This window comes from Takifugu rubripes, chromosome 15 (assembly GCF_901000725.2).
Source record: "Takifugu rubripes chromosome 15, fTakRub1.2, whole genome shotgun sequence".
NCBI lineage: Eukaryota > Metazoa > Chordata > Actinopteri > Tetraodontiformes > Tetraodontidae > Takifugu > Takifugu rubripes.
The window spans coordinates 8,381,175-8,403,577 of record NC_042299.1 but is presented as its reverse complement, the minus strand read 5'-3'; the positions used below and the strand labels follow the sequence as shown (position 1 = coordinate 8,403,577).

The 22,403-nt window shown below is 48.1% G+C and overlaps 1 protein-coding gene across 4 annotated transcripts in view; it reads left to right on the top strand.

Annotated features, from left to right (window-relative positions):
* The window catches only part of zbtb16a (zinc finger and BTB domain containing 16a), a 75,097-nt gene that overhangs the window by 26,256 nt on the left and 26,438 nt on the right, over nt 1-22,403 (top strand). For all 4 annotated transcript variants that reach the window (XM_029847929.1, XM_029847933.1, XM_029847930.1 and 1 more), the window contains exons 3-4: nt 6,385-6,482; nt 22,095-22,181. In XM_029847929.1, the coding sequence (XP_029703789.1) occupies nt 6,385-6,482; nt 22,095-22,181 (185 nt within the window). The remainder of the gene's footprint in view (nt 1-6,384; nt 6,483-22,094; nt 22,182-22,403) is intronic.

Here is a 22,403-nt window from a genome sequence, read left to right as displayed (position 1 = left end):
TCTCAAGGTCGAGTTGAAACGACAGGAAGAAAGAGTTACCACCGAAAAGATAGTCAGGATGTCAAATTATTTACAGCCCGAGTTGAGCTGTGCTTCTGATTGCTCTGAACTCTGGAGTTCTGCTCTCTTCCTCCTGGGAATCTGGATTTAACCAGACTGGTTAGCTGAAGAGAACCTGCAGGAGAACCTTTAACGTCCTCCTGTCTCCTACCTTAATGGATGCCGAGGAGTTCCTTTGCATCCAGACTGAAAGGAGGAACTAAATCAGGAAGCAGGGGAGGAACTAGATCTTTTTAACCCCCTGGTTTCTTCCCTCAGGAACTTCCCACATAAACACGCAGGTCCAAGGGAAGCTAATGAGGCTAACACACGGCTGTGAATGTATTACAGACCATAATAATACAGCGGCTCTGACCAAGTGATTGAAAGTGGTCGGCACCAGTTGCACAACAGTCGGCAGGAGAGCGACAGCCTGTTTAATAGACAGAAACTTTCCAGCTGGTGAAAAGACCAACCTGTTACCAAGGTTACCTGCTAACAGGTTAGTCTCTTTCAGAGTCTCTGATCAAAGCAGCAGTGTCAGATCTCCGGCCCCCCCAATCTAAAGCTGAAGGGGCCAGATTGCCCGTTTGTCTTGTCACGGCTAACAGGGACGCGTCTTACCCACAATCCTTTAGGGAGTAAAATGGCAGATGAGGCCAGATCCTGAGTCTTTTTTTGTGTGGAATACTGGAGCTTCCCGTGTTTGGAGAGCGGGATTTTAGATCTTTCCAGTAGGAGAACGTTTGTCAGTGTCCTGCTGAATGAAAACAGTCCGTCTGTCAGTCTGAGCGGAACAGACATGGAGCAGCTGGAACGGAGTGCTGAGTAACTCTGACGGAATTCCAGGCTGAATCCCACCTTCTAAGCTTCGGGGGGAACCTGGGTGTCAGACTGGGATTAACTTGAAAAAGTTCTTTCCTGCCCTGGCAACACAATTAAAAGTTGGGGGATTACGCGTTACCGTTGACTCCTCTCCGATAATGAAACCGTCAATTTCCTTGTTTGCTAACACAAAATCTGCTTTTCGCTTTGTTGTTCCCGCAAAATGCACTAATATTCAGATTTGTTCTCAGATTCCTTAAATTTGGATTTCATTCCCGTCGATCCTGATGAGGATTTCTGCACGTGTGTAGTTGACAGAACGAATTCCGAAATGAAAATGAATCTCACGGCACAACAAGCCATGAAAAGCACAAAAGTTGTGACGCCGCTTTTGTAGCATCGTTGACCTCGGTTGAACTGCAACGAGGATTATTGTTTTGGGTTTTTTTATTTCTTCTATTTCCGTGGTGTGTATGTAAGTCCCGAGTGTGTGTTTCAAAGCGCGGCAGCAACACGGCCTCAAAACACTCGTGGCATCATCGTGCAGGCTTCATGTCTGAATGAGGCCGTGATGAACATTCAGGCAAACAAAGAGCCGAAATAAAACGTGCAGGAATTACAGCTGCTGGGCATTATTGTTATTATTCTGTTATTATTGTGTGTTTTAGCTCCTTTTGTTCTGCTGTGGCGGTGACGGACACGCTGGCGGCAGGAATGGACGTCTGCAGACGCCCCGCGTGGCTCCTCTGAGCTAACGCTGTTAGCGGTTGCTCATTTATGCTAATTAGTTTCGCTGGCTCGGATGCGACTGATGGAGCTTTAATGAAACATGCAAATGTCATCGATCTAAATACGAGAACTCGTTATCCAAGCCGCCGATTTACATTACAGCGCAGGTCGTCGCGCGGTTACAGGTGAGCTCTGGCTGCTTCTGATTGGCTGTTTTTGTTCTTAGCATCCTTCAATTTTTTTTTGTATTCATCTAATAAATATTTCCTCCTAATTGAATTTTCTTTTCTAAAATATCTCTCTTTAGTTTTTACTCGCAAAAACTCTCCGTATCGCTCTGTTCATTATTGATGTATTAATGAGTTCTCTGTCCCTGAAACATTAAATAGAAATTGATGGAGTTAAAAGTTATAACATTCAATTTTTAATAACATTCAATTTTTTTGTCTCCCAAATAAACCTAAAATATAAAACTTTTCACATGTAAAAGAAATTTCAAACCAATGAAATAAAACTTATCAGAATAGTTATTTCATCCCAGAAGATTCAGGATTATTTTGGAGTGTAAGATTAGAAATGCCAGAACATCAGTAAAGGTGATGGATATAAAGGACAAACTGAAAGGCGGCGGCGGCGGCGGCCCCCTCCCCGTCTCTTCTGTCTGAGAACCGTCCCTGCTAGACGCGATTGCCTCGCCGTCGGTGTGTGTGGCTTGAATTTCTATGAACGTCTGCCCAGCAGAGTAGGGGCGGAGGGTAGTGTGTGTGTGTGTGTGTGTGTGTGAGTGTGAGAGTGTGTGTGTGTGGGGAGGGGGGTCATTGATATGTGCGGGAGGACTCGGGATAAACAGTGGAGCGCTGTTACGGCAGCCTGCCTGGTACATTCTGATTGATCGCAGACAGACGGGTGGCAGGAATAAAATGACAGAAAGGGAGCGCTTCTTTTTCCACCTGCTGCAGACAGACACGGACGGGGTGAACGTAAAGGTGCTCAAAACAAACGGGGTCTTATCTGTGAGGAAGAGCTGCCGCTCAGCGACGTGTCAACGTTCTTGCTTTCTGTCGGCGAGGATGCCGTCGTGCCTGTCTCCCCCCTCTCTCTCCTCCCCACCCCTGTGACTCCGGTCCGGCCCTCTAATGGGCTGCAAATCCACGCCGTTTGTCCTCTGCGTCTCCGTCTGTCAGGAGACTGAAATGAGAGGTGGCGGCGGCACATTAGGATCCGGCAGCATATTGTCGGCGGATCACCTCTTGCATCATTTTGCCTTTTGTTCTGTCTGACAGGAGGTCGTGTTGGTGGCACTTTTAAGCGCATGTGCGCCCGCCCATTGGTCCGGCGCTTCCCTACGGAGTCCATTATCCCACTTACGCCACACGTCATTTTTAAAACTCCTCTTTGTTTGCTTTTAATGTCACATTCCGTCCTCTGATGCTGCAGAGGCCTCGTTTATTCTCCTCCTCTGGGCAAACGGCCAAAGATTCCCTGATATTCTCCGGAATGGGTTGAAGCAGAGCAGAGGTCTGTTTCCTCGGTTCCGTTTTCATCGCATCGGAGTATTCCGCTGGCCCGTTTTGGCTCAGCGCGCAGTTGTTTGTTTTCGGACTGAAGGCTGAGCGGTACAAGGTGAGCGTCGGCTCAGCGTCTCTGATTCCAGCTCGTCCTCCAAAAACCGAAACTTTGACCTGACCTCCAGTTCCGCCTCAGCTCCCGGTCCGTCACGTTCCGCGTCTCTGACCCGAAGCAGTTTTCACCTAGCGACGAAGACGAGGGAATGAGGATGAAGAGGTGCTGGTCAGACGTGCCTTTACTGGTTCTGTCGATAACGGTAAATCTGGAATAATCACACGTCGTTGCCGTGCGTTGCGTCATCGACAGACAGGGCTGCCTGAGACGTCCCAGCAGGAAACGCGCGGATCCCAATGCAAAAAGCTCATTTGCAGAAGGAAAAATGACTTTGTCGTTTTATAATATCTCAGATTTCTAAGAATTTGGACGTTCGTATCTGAGCAGTTCTGGTGTCTGTTGATGAGCGGACCAGCGAGGTTCAAGGGCCGTGATGATGAAATGTCCCAGTCTCTAATTGTCTCAAACTCTTGGTGGTGGTGGGGTGTGTGTGTGTGTGGGGGGGGGGGGATGGGTGGTTTACGAGGACGCTCACGCCGTGAGGCGATCAGCGTATGTTTTGTTGACATAAATTTCAAATTTACTGCTGCTGTCAGATTTGACTGTTGGACAAAGTCGATTATTAACTGAGTAAATGGCCTCACTAAGGTTTATGTGCACTTCCTTAATGGCTACAGTCTGTTTCAAATCACACACACACACCCACACACACACACACACACACACACACCTGTGTGAGGCTCCTGTTAAATGACTGAGTCAGAGCAGAGAGAGAATATTTAATTTTTGCCGCATTTCAGCCTCGTCGGAGTTAAACTCAAACATTTGATCCTTCTGAACGTGCTGATTTCGTTCTCTTTTCCCTCTCAGTTGGTGGATGTTACTTGACTGAAGGTATAAAGATGTTTTCTGACGGTTCTTAAAAATGCAGCACACATGCCGCCGTTTTTTGGGGGTGTTTTTGTTCTTTTTTTTCCCATCTCAGAAAAGTACAGTTTTGATTATGTGGCGCGGCATCAGTCCGGCTCTGCTGCTCTGCCAGATGTTGGAGATCAAACGGGAATCAAAAGTGACTCAACGCTTCCGTTTGTTGCTCAGATGTTCAGTTCTGAAGCTCCCGTCGTGCACGCTGATATTTGGTGGGCGATCCGGAGCCCATCATCACCATCGAACGTGTCTCGGTGGGAAGCTACCGGAGGCTCTTCGTCTGACACCAGAATTCCACGTTGAATTCTCGGGACGTCGTCAACCCGACGGTCTGACCAAAGTCGTCGAAGCGTAAAACAAAGCTGATCCGGCAGGAGGAGCCGCCTTCCTCCCCCGTTCAGCCGCGGCACGTCGATCTTCCCGACACTGTAAAATACCGTTAAATGCCAAGAGATGGAGCGTCGTTAGCGTTCCTCCTAAAACTCCTCAACCTCCCATTCAGAGAGTGAATTAGTGGAACGGCTGCTGTTAACATTCTGTTGAACACGAGCTAATGCGCCGTTTCACTCGGCAGCATCAGCCGCCGGACTTAAACGCGACACACTGCGCCGGGGACAAACACACACGTCCTCACCGTGAACACGGCGGCAGCAGCTTTAATAATCGGTCCATCCGCAGCTTATCGGCTCTGTCTGCCGGCCACAATGGCCAGACGGAGGGACGCGCACAAAGGGCCTCCGAAGGCTTTGTGTGGCGTCCAGATTCGCCGTGTTCTCATCAGATCGCAGCACGAGTGGCCGAGCGAGACCTTTAAACCGCAAACACGCGCTTCCACCCTGAGATTTCGCTCGCAACTGCGGTTCAGTCGGGTTGTTTTGGCGTCCAAATCATCCCGAACGCCATTGAAATTCATAGGATCGTTCCCAAAACTCGGAAGAGAAAATTAAATGTATTATCATTTATTTTGTTATAAGCTGTAAATAACTTAACAGTTATTATTCCTAATTAGGTGTTTATGCATTTATTAATGTTTTGGCTCTTTCTCCTGAGTGTGGGTGAGAAGTAGTTTAATTCTTGTTAATGAATTATTAATGTGCATCATGATTAGACGAGTCTTTACTGTAAATGGAAAATGTTGCATTAAAGAGAAATCAAATTAGAGTTTCATCAAACTCCTCCGGCTGATTGTTTCTGCATCACCGAGCAGAATTCTGGTCACATCCCGACCAGACGTGTTTGATCTGGTCCCGAACTGTCTGGATCACCTGAGAGATCCAATATTTGTAAAGATGAAAAGGTTCTGTTCTGACTCCTCTCGAGGAGTTTACGGGTTCAAATAAATCCCATAATCATCAGACAGCAACCGTCTAAAACATGTTGAGGTGGTGTAACTGGTAAAAGGGTTTGATCCTTTTTTTACAGTGAAATTTTAAAAAATTCTAAAAATAAATCTAATATGACAGAATTGTAGAAAAGTGACCAAATGTTGCTTTTGCATTTTTTTATTCACTCCTTTGTTAAATAAAAACCTTCAAATCAAAAACTCTAAATAAGTCAAAATTTGCACTTGTTTTTGCATATAAAGGGGAGGGTAAAAAAAATCAGATTCCAAATGATTCATTTATTTGGCTAAAAGGAACTAAAGTGATCCCAATTCTGCTCCAGTCATATTCGGCATCTTATTTAAATTTCTTGGGAAATTAGTCAGAAAATGGTGAAAACCCCTAAAAGTGCTTCAAGTTCTGACTTCATTTTAAAGCTCCTAATTTTGTGGGCAGCTTTAAAGCAGGAGAACGTGCGTTTAATTACTGGAGCTCCTTCTGTCCGTTATCTGTCTGCAATAACAGCTTTTGTCCTCAGCCGCCGGCTCTTTGATGATTTCGTAACAGGAGGTGAGGTCAGACTCGGTTTTGTCAGATGTTATTTAGTTAGCTAACCTCTGAGGCCTTTAGTATGTAATCAAATATTGAACCTGAGTCTGCGCTGACCTCAAACTGTGTTAAAGCTTAATGACTGACTCTGGCTTCCAGCTGCACAGCAGCTCAAAGTTTAGACGGCGGCACTCAGAAAAGCTCTCCGGCCTGAATAAATCATCACATTTCTCTCTGACGCCACTGCAGCACTTCACATGATCACGTCTTCAGATTTACGGGAGGGTGGAAGTGGGTTAACGATGGACTGCGTCCTGTTAGCATGTTAGCGTGGAGCGTCCCGACATTAAACAATTTCCTGTTTCCGCAGGAAGATGCACAGCGGAATGAAGACCTACGGCTGTGAGCTGTGCGGGAAGAGCTTCCTGGACAGCCTTCGCCTACGAATGCATCTGCTGTCGCACTCAGGTACGCACTCAACACCGATACCAGACGGTTCTGCCAGGGTTCTGGACTCCAGAGCTCGCCGCAGACCTTTAAAGTTTCCTTGCTGTTTAGGCACACAGGTCGGAAGTCCCAATTCTTTAATTAAATCCAGTAAAATGAAGTTTCTCTGCAGCCGATCATGGATCTTATCCTGGTCCCGGTAAAAATGCTGTTTCAGGGGTGCTAAATCTGCTCTTTTATACCCTTTGAAGCTCTTGCAGCTGAAGACTTTGACTGTTCCACTTCCCAATAAGCATCAGCACTCGGATGAGCCTTGTGTTGGGATTTCCCCTTTATAAACGCGTCATGTCTGCACCGGACGGGTCTGAAACACACATTAGCGTTTCTGACGAACCCAAGCACACGTGCGTATCCCGTCAGCCCCCTTCTCTCAGCTGCTTTCACTATACGGTGGCCCCTCGGGGACATTTGGCAGCTGATCTGTTACGTTTATCAGACAAATGGAAACGTATAAAGATATCGCAAAGCCCTAAATGAGTGCTAACAGTCGTTAAGGCGTTAAAGCCAAAAACCTTAGAACAACTGTTAATCCTCCTGTGAAGGATGGAGAATGTTGCTGAATGTAACCAGAGATCGGGTCCCATTATTGTTGTGCGAGCGTGACCTCGAGCGACCTGTCCTTGAGCGGCTTCCTGTTGCTACATTTCGGTAGAAATTCGGTTGGAGCGATTCCAGTGGCGTCGTTATTAATAAGCCTCAGTTTTCCGCTACTCCAGGAAGAACCAACCGCGCTTCACCTTCAGAGAGGCGACGCGTCGAGGATGTGGGCACGGTATTTTTAGTCGCAGAGAGTGAACAAACTTTTTTCCCTCCGCTTTGGTCTTTGGAGCGAGCGGCGTTGTCACGCGGCGTCACCCGGCGCTGCTGAACACCGGCATCCATTCATCGCCGCTTTGGTCGGCCGTGGAAGATGAGACGAGCACTTGTGCAACGGTTAGCGAAGAGACGGCGCTGTCACCTCGTCTCCTCCACCTCCGCAGCCTCCTCCACTGTTTGACTTTCAGGGATTCTGACACCACCTTTTTTATAGTGTCTCTCTGTAACGATGACACCCCCCAACCACCACCCCCACAGGATCGGCTTCATATGGGGAAGACAGACGACTGTTGACTGGAACTTGTAGCTTCTGCATGTGGAGCGTCGCTCCGGTTGTTTCTGCGCTGCCTGCGTGTCTTGTTGTCTGTTGTGCTTGGCGTGTTTCCACCCTGGGCGTGCAGCCATTGGTACAGTATGTACAGTCTGTCCTCTGCCAGCTATTTGTTTTGTTCCTGTCATCTCTTTGTGGCTCTCGGTGTTTTATTTTTTAGTCTCGGCCCAACACTCGGACAAATGTTTGACTGTTTCTCACCTCGTGCTGCGGTCAAAGCGGCGCTTTAGGATTGATCAGAGGCAGAGATGGTCCTACTGTGACTGTGTCTGCCTGAGGCATCCAGGACCCAAACATTCCTGGGTTACCGCTCACGTCTGCAGGTCGATGCTGACAGAAAAGCCCAGTGAGACCCGAACGTGGCAAGACCTCGATGCCGCCAGTTTTGGTGAAACCGTGGACACGGTCCAGTCAGGCTGCCGCCATATAGAAAAATGGCTTCTTTAAGGCCTTCTGCCCCATCGTTGTCAGGCTGTTGTGCAGCATAACGAGATTACCCATAAGCCTCTCCAGCAACACCCGTCGGTGGAGTTCGTTGTGACTTACAGACAAGACGTGACCCTTAAAAGTGCCACCACGTCTTAATCGTGACCCTCGCGCCTCAGCACAAATGTGGGCCTTCGGGTTCAGGCTTGACTCACCGGCGCCTCCCCAGGCCGCGAGTTGTACTACGATTCAGGGATGTCGGTGTTGATTACAACAGTAACACAGATTTAATCCGCTCTTCTGATCTCTTGATAGACTGTGATGGTTTGTCCCACTGCCTTCACTGGTTTGGTATGTGTTAGTCAGCCAGTACAGTTTAGTATTTCCAGATTTGCACTTTGTCTTGCAGGGAGTTGATGTTGACCAACACTATTTGCTAAGAAAAAGCATTTTAGGCCAATAACTTTTAACTCTTCAGTGATGTGCGCTCACTTGTTCGTATATCAGCGTTGCCCCTGCCGTGCCAGTCTCACCTAAATCCACGTGGGAGTGAAAATAAAAGATAAATAAGGAGAGGGGAAAAATGCAAAGAATTTTGATAAGAGCTTTGCAAGGCGGCGCTTTCCGTATCACGACGGTTTTGCCGCTTGGCTCGTCGGCCTCGCTGGGCTGTTTTGGGTAGTCGCCTGGTTCTTCCCTCACAGCGATGACGACATATTTGTGCCGGCAGGTCTGGATGTTCTGCCAGCATTCCTGCATTTATGATCGCTCGCAGATGTGAGTCCAGGAACACGCTGTACTGTACCCAAACCCAGAAATTAATGAAAGTTGACTGCCTTCCAGACCACAAATTCCTAAATGTGTGTGTGCATGAGTGAGAGGACGGACATGATGTGCGTGTGTGTCTGTGTGTGGGTTGGGGGTGGGGGGTCTATTTAAAGCTTGGAGCAGGAAAAGATGTAATTTATGAAAAAAAAAATCCTGGTTTTATGTTGATTTTCTCTTTTTCACAACAGCTGATTTTGTGTAACACCCCCCCTGCCCTCCCCCCGCGCCTGCCGAGGTCTGACCTGCCGATTTCCTGTTCACACGGATTATACAGCTGGAAGAATCTCAGCTGGGTTCTGTTACATTTATTGGGGGGGGGGGTTATGTTGAGGTGATGCCACAGAGGTGGCCACAGCTTCAGCGATTGGCACAGGCTTATTATTATTTTTATTTCCTCTCACAGCCTGGAGGGGTGGTGTGTGTGTGTGGATGTGTGTCAGGGCGAGGGGGGGGCGGGTAGAGCTCCTTCATCAGCTAATGTGACTTCACTGGATACGTGCTGTTCTGAGCAGCTGGGCTCCTTCATCAGAACTCTGTGTACCTGCGCTGCCAGCTTCCTGGAAATGGCGTGTGAGGGTGATGAGTCGTCTGATGGGGGGGGGGGGGGGTGGCAGATTGGTGTCTGGAAGAACACAGACAGATCTGAAATGTCTTTTGTTAAATGTCTGCTGTGACACTTGTGGCTGCTTGCCGGTCAGCACGGCTCCGATTTGATCTTGGATTTTGACATTCCTGCGGTCGCAAATTAACCGAAGGGTTAAGTAATTAATCCATAGGCGGCGCATTTACTTTAAGAAGGATGCAAATCAGTTTGTCCATGGTGAATCTTAATTAGGGACACCGTCTGAGTTCTTCGTGCTGCCTTCATTTGTCTTATGAGAGTAATATGTTTGATTCACTGGCGCCAATTGTTGAATTGAGTCACACGCTAATCTGCTTGTTTTCAGAAATCCGACGTTTCACCTTTAAATGTCGGCAGAAGCTCTGTCAACAGTGACACACTCCAGAATTCCATCTACTCTTGTTTACAAGATATGAAACAGATGAATTTTCCTCCAAATATTACTGATTCTATTACAAGCGGCTTTGCTAGATTAGCAGCTAAGCTAACGCATCCTCTCTGTTCTCTGTGGCGTCAGTTACACCCGAAGGTTGTCAATCGGAAAGTTAACAGAGAGAGTTTGATGTTGACCTGCCAGCCCCCTCTATTTTAGACTTGAAGGATGTGATCCTATTGCTTTTATTACAGGGAGATTGCCGCTTTAAATCCTTTTGGTTGCTAAGTAGCGAGTGCCCCTGTGCTCCCTTAATGGACCTGATTTGGTATTCCGCTCGGATGCCAAGTCTTATTTTTGTATGCGAGACAAAGTGTTTTGATGGAGGGTGATTGCCGAAACGTCTGCGTGTCTACCGGTGGCTGCTTTTGCTTTTTTTTTTTGGCTCCTTTCTTTTTTTGGTGAGAGTCTTTATGGCCTCTCAGTACAGTACACTTTGTGCCTTTTTCTCAAAACAAGAATGCAGCCGAATGAATTTTGGATTCGCTTCACCAGGCCTCCCTCCTCCCAGCAGCCTTGTTGTCAGAGGTGTGTGTGCGCGTGTGCGTGTGCGTGTGTGTGTGTGTGTGTGTGTGTGTGTGTGTGTGTGTGTGTGTTAAAAAGTCAATTATTGCAAAAGTCTGCCATTAATTTACTCTCCTGAACATCTGAGTGCTCCTTGTACTCGCACGCACAAGAACGCACAAACACACTCGGAGTTTAAAAAAAACAAAACAAAAACAAAGAGGCCACCGGTGTTTGTTGCCTGTGGTTGTGCGTTAAAATTAGGTTGTGTGGTAGGTTCCAGGGCTAAACAGTGAATGTGGCTCGGGGGGGGGGGCTGGGGTGGGCTAAAGCAGGATCAGGTGGAATTGCTCGGGCTGGTCTCCAGGTATTCTGGGAGAGTCTTTTTTTAGGTGAGGGGTCCTTTAGACCGTCTCGGGGCATCCGGATGACAGCAGGGCAGAGCTGATTGCGAGTCCCTGGTGGCACTTATCTGCACACAATAAGTCCTGCTTTAAAGACACTGGAGCAGAGAGAATAAAAGCCCTGTGTGGTGCTGAGCCTCCAGGAGCAGATGCGGACACCTCAGGTGTCCGTTACATGTGACAAACCCAGCCTGCTTTTAATCTGCAAAAGTGGGAAAAACAAAACATTTTTGATTCTATTTGCTGCCTTTGAGTCTCTGAAGAATAAAAGGAAGGCTTGTGTTTGGCCGAGGAAAGCTTGAAATCATGTGTTTGTTGGTATGTGTGGTGCTGGCCAGGTCCAGTTGTGCTGTTCTGCATAGCAATTAGTGGTAAAAGCCACATTTATGGGGTTCTGTTGCGCGTCTGGACAGCACATGTTACAAGTCCCGTTTTATTTCTCTCTTTGATATGAAATCGCACAGTTTTGTGAAGATATTCGCTTCCTCTTGCGTGACAGGGAGCGCTTGTGCACATCAACTGTGCGTTTTAAAACCCCCGACACGCAGCAAAGCAGTGAAGAGTGGTGGTGGTGGTGGGGGGGGGGCGAGGCTGTGAGCAGGAGGCTAAATTTAAATCGTAATTGGCCAACTTCCACAAGCTTGTGGGCATTTTAATGAGTCATAATAACTTCATTTAAAACCAGCTGAGCAGAAAATAGATTGGAGAGGAGCCTGTGGCTAGTATGGATTCGTGGTGCTCGGTGCGCGCGAGCGCACGTGCTTTTCGTCGCGACTGTAAAACTGACAGAAAAACGCAGACGTGTGAGACGAGCTCGCGCACCACGTGTCCAGACTGTCCTTCAAACTCTGAGAATAAAAGATAACAGATTTAATATTTGTTTCCGCATCTCATTTAATGTACAAGTGTGTGTGTGTGTGTGAGAGAGAATTGGGCATCTGCGATGCTCTGAGGACACTGAGGTTGTGTTGGATTCCTGAGACAATCATCCCAGAAATACCTGAGATTCTGCAGCAGTGACAGCAGCATTATCCCGCTAACCAGATAACAGTGGGTCACACATTCACACTGCTTATTAGATCTTCACTTGTGGCTGCGTGCGTGTGTGTAATGAGCCTCTGGTATTCACTGACATTGACACAAATTCAATTGTGACAGGTCCTTCATTGTGTCACGACGGCGTGTGTAATTAGACAGATTTGACATCGGTGTAAACACGCGCTTTCAGCCCGTCCGCTCCGCTCCTGCACACAGCCTCCGGTCACGGCTGCAGCCGTTCCCGTGTCAACCGAGCGGCCGGACAATTGATAAGTGAACCACGAGACGGGCGGATGAATGAACAGCAGGACTCAGCCGCTGTATTATGGAATAAAAGTCGAAGGCTTTGGCTTGCGGCTGCCGCGGGTTTCTGCTTCCCCAGAAATGTGTTTGTGACTGTAAAGTTAATGTCATTACAGCTAATAAGCCGGTCCTGATAAGAAAAGATTTGGGGGGGGGGGTTATGGGACACATGTTAATAAAAGTAAATATTCTCCCTGGCACAACCATTTTATTGCATTATGTAAGTTGTCCGATAGCTCTGGGAAACTTTCTAGATCAATTTCGGAGCGCAGATTAGAAAGCTATGAATCCCATTTATGAAAGAGCTCCCTCGTGAAACGCTCTTTGAAACTTTTATATTTTGGGGATGAAGAGAGAATGAAGGCGGCTGAGCAAAGATCTGCCGACGGCGCTTTCATGTGTGGATGGAGGATGGGGGGGGGGGGGGAGAAGAAAGGAGGAGAGCGTGAAAAGAGCTGGAGCGAGCGAGGCACAGGGAGGAGATAAAAGCGCTCCCAAAGCCATGTGGAAGTAGCCAGGACACACAAGGATCGCTTTTATGCCGCTAATTCCACTGGGAGGTGCCACATAAAAGCAGAGCATGGATATTGTGCTATAACTGTTGAAAACAAGCAAGTGGCCCCGGAATACTAATACTGCTGGTCTGGGGGAGCCGCACTTCAATCCCCAGCAACCCCCCCACCCCCAAGAGAAGGGTTTGGGCCGACCCGCCACAATTAGCTGCTCGACTTTTTACATCTCATCTTGTCACAGCTGCATTTGTGAGACGAACGTCAGCATTCGTTGCGTCACGTTTAAGTGGGATCGGAGGTGATGAGGAGGCTGGTCAGGGAATCATCGCCGTTCTCAGACGCCAACGAGCTGCAAACATGACTTTAAGGAGAGTTTCTGTAGAAATGTCCAGAGCCGGAGCGAAACGCGTCCACTAAATATGCAAACACGTCTCCGTTGGCCTCGGCTGAGCCACATAAAGAGACATAATGAGTTCACGCACGGCACCAGAACCGTGTTTCTGTCAAACTGTCACCCACTTTCACGCCCGCGGAAACCTTTGAAACGACCGAGACTCTCTGTCAGCTCGAGATGTTTCAATCAAGTGAATAAATGAGCTGCTCCGACATCAAAAACACACATCCAGCAGAGAGAATTGGAACGCTCCCCAGTCACATGTTGTGCTGGCGGAACAGTTTGAACAGTTTAAGACGGATCATTAAAGTTTCATCTTTGTTCCAACCCAACTGATGGAATCTTTATTAGTAACTTTTGGGCGTGATTGATGGAGGTGATAATCAGGGGGTTTGCTGGCAGATGTGGCAAACATGTTGAGTTTAGTCTGAAGGTGAAAAGCGATGAGGATATTCCAACCAACACGGTTAATGTGAGCACCCTTGTTAGACTTTAATGATCAAATAATGCGGAGATAGTTACGGAAGAGCGTGGCGTGTTTCACCAGTCATGATCGAAAGTAGATGGTGGAGCAGGAATCGTGCGCTTCTCCCTCGCAGTTCTTAATCTGAGGCTAAAACCCCAGGATAGATCCTAGAAGTCGCCGTCCTCCTCGGGTCAGGAGTGGGAATTCTGAAATGATGAAACTGCAAGAAAATTCTTAAATCTGCATCCTGGGAATGTTTTACTGAAGCCAGAGAAACAACAAGCGTATAAAAAAGCTCAGTGTGAGAAGTGGAGAGGATGGCTGAACTCTCTGAACCGCACGCTCGCTATTTGGCCTATTTCTGCCTCAGCTGATTGTAAGCGCCTCCAACACACACGCACACACACACACACACACACACACACACACACACACACACACACACACACACACACACACACACACACACACACACACACGCAGGCAGGCTGCCAGCAGCTGTCATTACCTCTACCGTATCAGTTCTGAGGCCTCCTGCAAGTCCTCAAATCCAAACTGTTAACTGCGCCGTGGTTATTTTCTACTCTGAAGTTCGATGATGAAATCTGCTGAACTGAGACCGGAACCCGCGTTTTCACCCCCCCCCCCCCCACCCCCCCGATTGTTAGTATTTTCCGCGTTCCTCAGAGTTTCTGCTTTAAGGAGACCGGTTAGTCGGTCCTTCCCAGCTCCCCGTCTGCTCTTTATGTAGCGAGTGCGTTTGCATGATGCAGTTGATCGGCTGTGAGCAGCATCTGTTGAAGTCGGCTGCAGCATCATGAAGCAGCAGACGAAGGCTGGACTCATAAATGGTAATCGGACCTCGGTCACGAGGCTGCCGCTGCTCTGGTTTTCTCCTTTTTATTAATCAAGTCATCCTCTCATGCCCAAACCATGTTTGTCGGACCGACACATGACTTCACGGCTCTGCTCGGTGCCGTTTGGCAGCGGTTCTGTTGTACACCAAAATAACTGGTTGCGAGATTTCGCTAATTGATCCAATTTGGCCGTTTGAAGTCGGCGCTTTCTGTTTTTATGTGGAAGATTTAAAAGGCCACATTTCTGGAATCAAACTTATTAAACAAGTATGTAAATGAGCGCACCTGATTGCAGTAAAAAGGGAAAGAAGGAAGCGTTTCCTGCTGTTGGATCGCTCCTTTCTGTTGGCTCAGCTCGGCCTGGTTCCCTGAGCTGAACCCAGTTACATCACAACTCTTCAACTGTTCTTTTCCATAATGAATCATTATGTGTGGGAACATCCAGACACCGAACCTGTTTACCCTTTGAGTTCCCCCTCGCACGCTTCAGGATCGCTGGTCCGGTCCAGCGGCGGGTGTCTGTGGAACGTCTTCCCTTCTAATACGGAGCAAAGCTTTTGACCAGCATAGACCTTCGATTCAAGCAGCCAGCTGAAGATCCGAAGATGGCGTCCGATGGACGGTGTCGTACCTCCAGCGTCCGTGGTTTTTAGGTTTAACGAGTAACGGCAACGGAGAATCAAGACGAGCGTTTGCAATGTTTGATGTTCTCCAGGACATTTTTTGTCCTTCACATTTCGTTCCGTCAGTTTTTTCTTTACTCCGCATTTAACCCTTTTGGGTCGCGGAATTTACCGAAACCGAGCTTTGCTGCGTGTCTGAAAGCGCCAAAGTCCTGGAGGGGCCGCCTAATAAACTCTGCTGCCTTTGACAGCGTGTGACTTGAAGGCAGGAAATAATGGGCACTAAACACTAAATCTTTACAGGTTATTGACCTGGAGATGGTGGGGGGGGGGGGGCTCTGCTCATTTGTGGGTAAGACTCTGGCCTGGTTAACTGGGTTGTCTTTAACAGTTTGGATCAGTCGGCTTTTCCTCATTTCTTCCTCCGAAGAGGGTGAAGGGAAACCAACAGATTCTGCCTGTGAGATCAGCCCAAACATCAACCTCCACGTCTTCCTCCCCCACGGGGCAGCAGACCATCCAGCAGTGGTCCCTCCTCTTCCTCTCTGAAACTATAAATGTATTTACAGCACAGGTTCCCTGCAGCTGGCTCCCTGAGGTGAAGGTTCAGCTGCTGGTCGCGCTCGCGCGTCCACAAACGTCTGAGCCGTGAATATTTCAAATCATTTCTGGCCTCCACAAGCTGACGTGAGCTAATCGAGCTGTTGACCACCCGCTCGTCTCTGTATTACCGCCCTGGGTTAATATCAGAACTCGTGAGAGACTTCCTGCCTCTTCACACCTGGGTGGTTCCTCTGGTTTCCTTCTTCACGTGCAGCAGCAGTAATGCCGACACTTTTTTAATCAGGGGGGGGGGTTAAAGGCCAGGCTGGAACCACATGGCACCTTTCACCTCCAGAGCCGCCTGGGTTCGGATGAGGGGGTCGGTGTGGTGGCGACACATGTGAGGGTTCTTCCACCGGGGACAGCTTTTACGTGCAGCCTCTTGTTTTCTTTATTCAGCCACCTTTACTGGTATTTAGGAAGATGTTGAATTTGCCTTCCTTAGTTCACAGACAGTCATAGAAACCTGCGGGTTTTTACAGGGTTAAAGACCTCAGAGGAAGTTTAAAAATGTCCTGAATCCTAAGATTCCTGTCTGTGACCTGGATCGGGAGAAAAGTGTCCTGATCCAGCTACTGTCAGAGGAATCAGGTGAATGTGTGTGTGTGAGTGTGAGAGAGAGAGAGAGAGTGCGTGATTGCGAGAGTCAATATTTGTCTGCTTTGCTGCGTCCCTCGACATCCTATTCAGAGCAACAGACCGTAAAGATGTCAAATCCGACCTGAATATTCTGTCTTCATCTGTTTCCTCTCTTCAGCGTCGTCTTCTCCTCCTCCTCACGCTCTCTCGCTTCCTTTGATTTCTTCCTCTGTTCGCTTCTTTAGCGCCATCACTGGGTGCATTCCTGATGGCTGGTCCCGACACACACACACACACACACACACACACACACACACACACACACACACACACACACACACACACATCATCTGCTCCGTGACTGGGTTTGGGGGATTTTCTGTGGCCGGACCTGCAGATGTGGGGACCTCTTTGGACATCAGTGTCCGAGCCTCTGACGCGTCCCATCGGTTATTGCGTTCTCTACTTTACCTTAATCGTTCGCTGATTCCACTCAGGTGCCGGGAACCTTCTTACATCGGTGTTACGTCACTTCTTAGCGACGATTTTTGACTGAACCCACAGTCTCCTTCTGCTCCTTCAGAGATTTCAGTTCAGCAGTTTGAGGCTTCTGTCGTATTTCTGGGTCACATATACAAACTGTTGCGGTCATCATTGGAAGACTTTTCGGTGTGTGTGTGTGTGTGTGTGTGTGTGTGTGTGTGTGTGTGCGTGTGTGTTGAAGCTGAGCAGGAGAAGAAAGTTTCCAGAGCGTCGCTTGTATGTTTGCTTCAGGACGAATTTGGACGATGCTTTTGTGTGTACGTCTGACCCAAATACCTCAGATTCATCTGATCTGGACCTTGGCTGGACCTTCCAAATCCTGCTGGGTCGCTGTTAGTGTGGGAGGACGGGGAAGCAGGATTCCGAACAGGGAGCAGGTCCAGGAATTTTGGCCCTTGGCAGACATCTGTGCTGCTCTGGCTTAATGAATATTTGTCCACCTTTTAATGGCACGGGCAGTAAATATTAGCTATTCACACACACTTCATACTCAGGTAATCGTTATTAGAAGGACACACACATGCACACACATATTTTGCACTTTTGTTATTATTGTGAGCCTGTCGTTCCAGGATCATAAGGGTAGATACCTCCTCCTCTGCAGGGTACAGGCAGTGCTGATGTCTGTCCTCTGTGCTGCTGATAACAGACTGAGGTAAATAAAACTGTACGAAGTTAGAACACACACACACAGATTTGCACAGACATAGAGAGAGAGGGAATGTGTTGTCTGTACTCATTGTTCTGACAACATACAGTGTGTGTGTGTGTGTGTGGATTTAGGAGAGTGGAATTAAAGCTATTTTGACGGCTCAGGTCATCTTGTCCTATTTGAGTGAATAATTAAACATTCGGAGCTGCTGGAAACTGTTGTTTTTAATGGGCACCAGGTCCTCACAAGTATAGTGGGGTGGCCTGTTTTTGTGTGTGTGGGGGAGGGGTGTGTTTATGGATTTTTGCTGTTTTTGGGTCCCGAGTTCAGTGTTACATAAGACGTTTCTGTAGGCTCGCGGAGCAGCCAGCCTCTGGTGTGTGTGTGTGTGTGTGTGTGTGTGTGTGTGTGTGTGTGTGTGTGTGCGTGCGTGCGTGTGTGTGTGCGTGCGCGTGTGTGTGGCTGTCTACCTCCTTCTGTCACATCTCTCTCTCTCCATGCTAAATGTCAGGTTAACCATCACAGGATTTTCTAGATTTTAGAGAAATATAATGTTTTACTTGACCTCACTTTAAAATAAACCCAAAACAAATTTTCATTTGTTTTTTCAGAGATAAATGCTGAGGGATTTGAAGAGGCAATTAAAAATGAGACATTTCTGTCTGTGTTTTAAACATTTTTATTTTCTTTTGTTACAGCTCCACAAAGATTTATTTGGTTGTATTATTTGAATAAAAAGGAAGAGGTGATAAGATTGAACCTTGCGGGACCCCTGAGGCCAAATGTGTTTTAGCTTCCAAATGAGACCTTATGGGTGTTTCTCTCTTTACCTCATGATCTGAAGAACTCAAGAGTTCCTCACCTGAGCCTTTGAACCAAACCTGTTGGGAAATGTCCTTCAGATGCAGCTCCAGACTTTAGCTGTAGGGCTAAAACTCTAAATTAGCAATGTTCCAAATGAATTTCAAACTTTCAATCTGTTGGGATTAAAATCAGTCAGAACAGTACAGAAAATGTTCTGTGCTTGATGGGACATTGTGTGAAACCGTGTCCACAGAAACAGGTTTATGGACTTCTGGAAACAGGCAAACTTTGTTCATAAAAACGGCAGACGTGCAATCAGAGCGGCGTGTCCTCCAGCGGAACAGTTGAGGTCTATTGTTGAACTTTTCCTCCTCGAGGAATCTGTTGGCCACGACTCCTTTTTCTGATGAACGGGCGCGAGTGGCCACGTGGCACCTCGGGGCGACTCGTTTTGGACCGCTGTGTGGCGGCGGACGCAAAGCCTCTTTGCTCGTTTGCTGTTTCTGTTCTTAAAGAAAGAAGGAAAATGTGCTTCGCCGCGGATTTTGTCAAATGTTTGATACAAACCTTTGAACGCGACGCTTCATCATCTTAAGGAAAGAAACAGCGCTGGAGTGTGAATGCAGCGGAATGTTTAGCTCTCCTACCAACATTGTGTCCTACTTTCTGTGTTTAGCTATGAACAAAGGCTGATTCGCACACTCTTATGTTTAATTCTCAACTGTCTTTGATGAAAGATTCTGTTTAGGCTCTGATTCCTGTTGGGGGGGGTGGTATAAGCACCTACCTGTGAGAGAGAGAGAAGGCTGGAACAACAAGTGTCAAGTCTGTGTTTGGGCACAGAAATATTAGCACAAGAGCACAAAAGCCGAGTTTCATCCCACACAAGTCTTTGTCTGTCTCTGACTGGTTCTGCTGAATGAGCCCGGCTCCTGAATGGCGGCATTATGAGATCACACCGCCGAGCCTCCTCGTTTTCTTCCCGTCACTGTAATGTTTTTCATTTGCACCTCAAAGCACACGTGAAATTAGTGTTCAAAGAAGCCTGAAGTCTATGGGGTAAACGGGCAAATAAGTACGTGGTCGCGATGGGAAATCGCGTAAAACAGCCAAGTTTTTCTGCCGTGAAGTCCACTTGGTGAGCTAACGGCCCAATTCTGTGCTGCTGGTGAGAAAGCACTTAAATAAAATGGAACTCCGGAATAAAAGCAAGAGACTCTTGCACTTTTATAGGGCACTTTCACAACAAGCGCAGCCTAAATGCTTCTAATTTCACAGTCACAATGTCAGTGGATGGTGCCACAGTCAGATTATTCTCCTGTACTGAGGATTAAATTGAGAATTGACCCAAATTAGAGGCTTCTCTGAAGACAGAGCAGGTTTCCAGTAGCTGAGGGGGGCTGTTGGGTCGTGTTGCTCTCGGCGTTTCAGAGGCGTTTGACTTGATCGACGGGCAGCTGTCTGACTTCTCCTTTACGGCCTTTTTATGAAATATCAGAGCCATAGAGGGGTTCCACTGCAGCAACAGTTGGGCAATATTTCAGAGAGGGAAGTGAAAAGGGAAGTTTGGCCCTGCGCGGCATCTGGCACCTGATCACCAGCGTTTCCTCACCTCCCAACATGCACACATAAACTTACTAGGTGTGAGTTGCGCAACTTTAATTATGTCAGCGAAATCTGTGGCAATGTGGCACGTGGGTGTGACAGAAGGCTGGAAGTTTGTAGTCCCTTCGCTTTACTGCATCAATTACATCCGTCTAATCCTTGATTCTGTCGCTAATATTTGATTGAAAACCAGGTCAAGAGCTGCTTCTCCGCTCCAGTTCTGAGAGTCCCGGTTAACCCGGCCTGTTACGATCGACGGCTCTTTGAGATTTATCACTTTAATTTGGCAGTGAAAATGGCCGTTGCCAAGCCGAGGGCCCCTCTCACGAGTGAGCGGCTAACAGGAGTGACGGGCATCTGTTTGGGTGGCTGCCTGGCCGTATGTACCCCCTCTTCCTTTCCGCCACCCTCTGCCCCCCAGTGACCTCACGCAGCTCCGTTCCCCTTGAAGCGAAGGCGCTGTGCAGGCATTTCCTCACAATTTATGTCCTCGTGCCACAAGCAGGGGCCGTGCCCCCTACTAAAGTCCTATCCCTGGCCAATTTAGCACATGCCTGCCTCGTGGCCTCCCAGAAGACTGCTGCTGCGCTGTCTGTGAGGCCGAGTCATTAGTAACCCAAAACTCCGACGCTGTGAAGGGAAACCTACAAAACTCACTCTGGACTGTGCTTTTTCTTTTTAGGCATCTTTCAGTGCTGGTTTTAGACCACACTGCGCTAATGCTAATTAAGGTTACCTCTTTTCGAGATTAGAGCAAATTAATTTGGTGTAGCAGTGATATCGTAGCAGCCGTGGTGCATTTAATGGTCCCTCTGGGACCAGCGCCGCGGCATCTTTAGTCTGAATAGCAAACCCAAGCGTGAACTGACGGACTCCTTCACATCGCCAGAGAATGGCACTTTTGCTGTATCCCCCGTAAGCCGCGTGGCACGCCGAGAACAATCAAACCACTTCCTGTTTAAATGGCAGCGTGTAGGAACTTCCTTTGTGCTGCAGGTCTTGTTTTTTCTGGTTTGCTAACGGGCCGGGCCGGGTCTTTACCTGCAGGTTAAGCGGCTGCGTTTGCAGCTAATTCCTCCGTATGCTCAGCCGCGCCGGCGACCGGTGCGCCATGCACTCACGCCACCAGCGGCGCCCCCTCTGCATGCATCTGGTTCCGAAGCATGCCGTCACCTCCGACGGCTCGGGCCAAAGTGGCTGGATAGAAGCAAATCTGGAGTTAAGGGTCGAAACGCAGCAGCCTACGATCAAGTCACGCTCACTTGTGCAGACGGCGCGCCGTCTTTTTGCATAACTTGTTGCATAAGCGCAGTACTGGCAGGCACGCTGTGTCAAGTACGCTCTGTGTCATTTCTGCATTTGCTGGGGCTTATTACAGTACAGGCCGTTCCCTCGTGTCACTGCGGTTGCGAAACCGCACAAGCTATCTCTCCCGAACTTTTGTGTCATCTAAGAATCGGCTTCCTGTTTTCATTGTGTTCTCGGCGCTCTGGAGGTGTCGTAACCCGGCGGGCCGTGCCAAGAACAAACCGAGCTCCGGATCGCTCTGAGCTCGGCGGGGAGAAAACACATGCACACCTCAGCATGCACACATATCCAGATGTTATGTGCACGTGCATGCGTGCGCCGTTCGAGTTGGGCATGCACGCCGTTCATTGCCAAGCCATAAAAAGTAACCCAACTTTGTGTGTGTGTGTGTGTGTTATTTATGGTTGCACACCTTCATAAAGCTGCGCGGCTGCTCCGGCTGAGCAGCTGCATGCTAACATAAACAGCAGCAGATTGTGCTGTAACTGGGACTCCTGCATGATAACTTTGCTTTATGATCTTGACTCGCCCACAAGAATTTCAGTTCCGTGTTTTTGTTAAGCTCATGTGAGCGCGCACGGCCAGAATTTATCCGCCTCCATTCCAGAGTGTGAACATCCATGTTGACATATTCACATGCCGTCAGTGCGCGTGCAGAAGGAAGCCGCGTCGCTCCTCCGCAAATGTTATTGTTCATGTCAAATTTTAATATCAGTATTTGACAGTGTTGGATGAGTGGTGGCGATTTCACAAGATTTTGTTTTTCCACTTGGCCGGAGAGGCTTTATTTATTATACTAAACAAGAATCGGCTCTTGTCGAGTACTCATCTGCTGTCAGCCACCACGGTGATTCCATCATTTTGTTGGGAAATGTTTCAAATTGTGGTTTAATAATCAAAACTCTCGTCTCTGTTTATGCAGCCGGTGAGAAGGCCATTGTTTGTGACCAGTGTGGAGCCCAGTTCCAGACGGAAGAATCCCTGGAGGCTCACCGGCAGATCCACACCGGTATGAACACACACACACACACACACACACACACACACACACACACACACACACACACACACACACACACACACACACACACACACACACACACACACACACTAAGACAGAAGTGGCCAGGACACCACAGATGTGACAACCTGCTGATATTTTGAAGGATCCTTTTCTGGATTTGGGAGAAGAATCTAATTGCACTGGCAGATTTGAAAACATTCGGCTTCT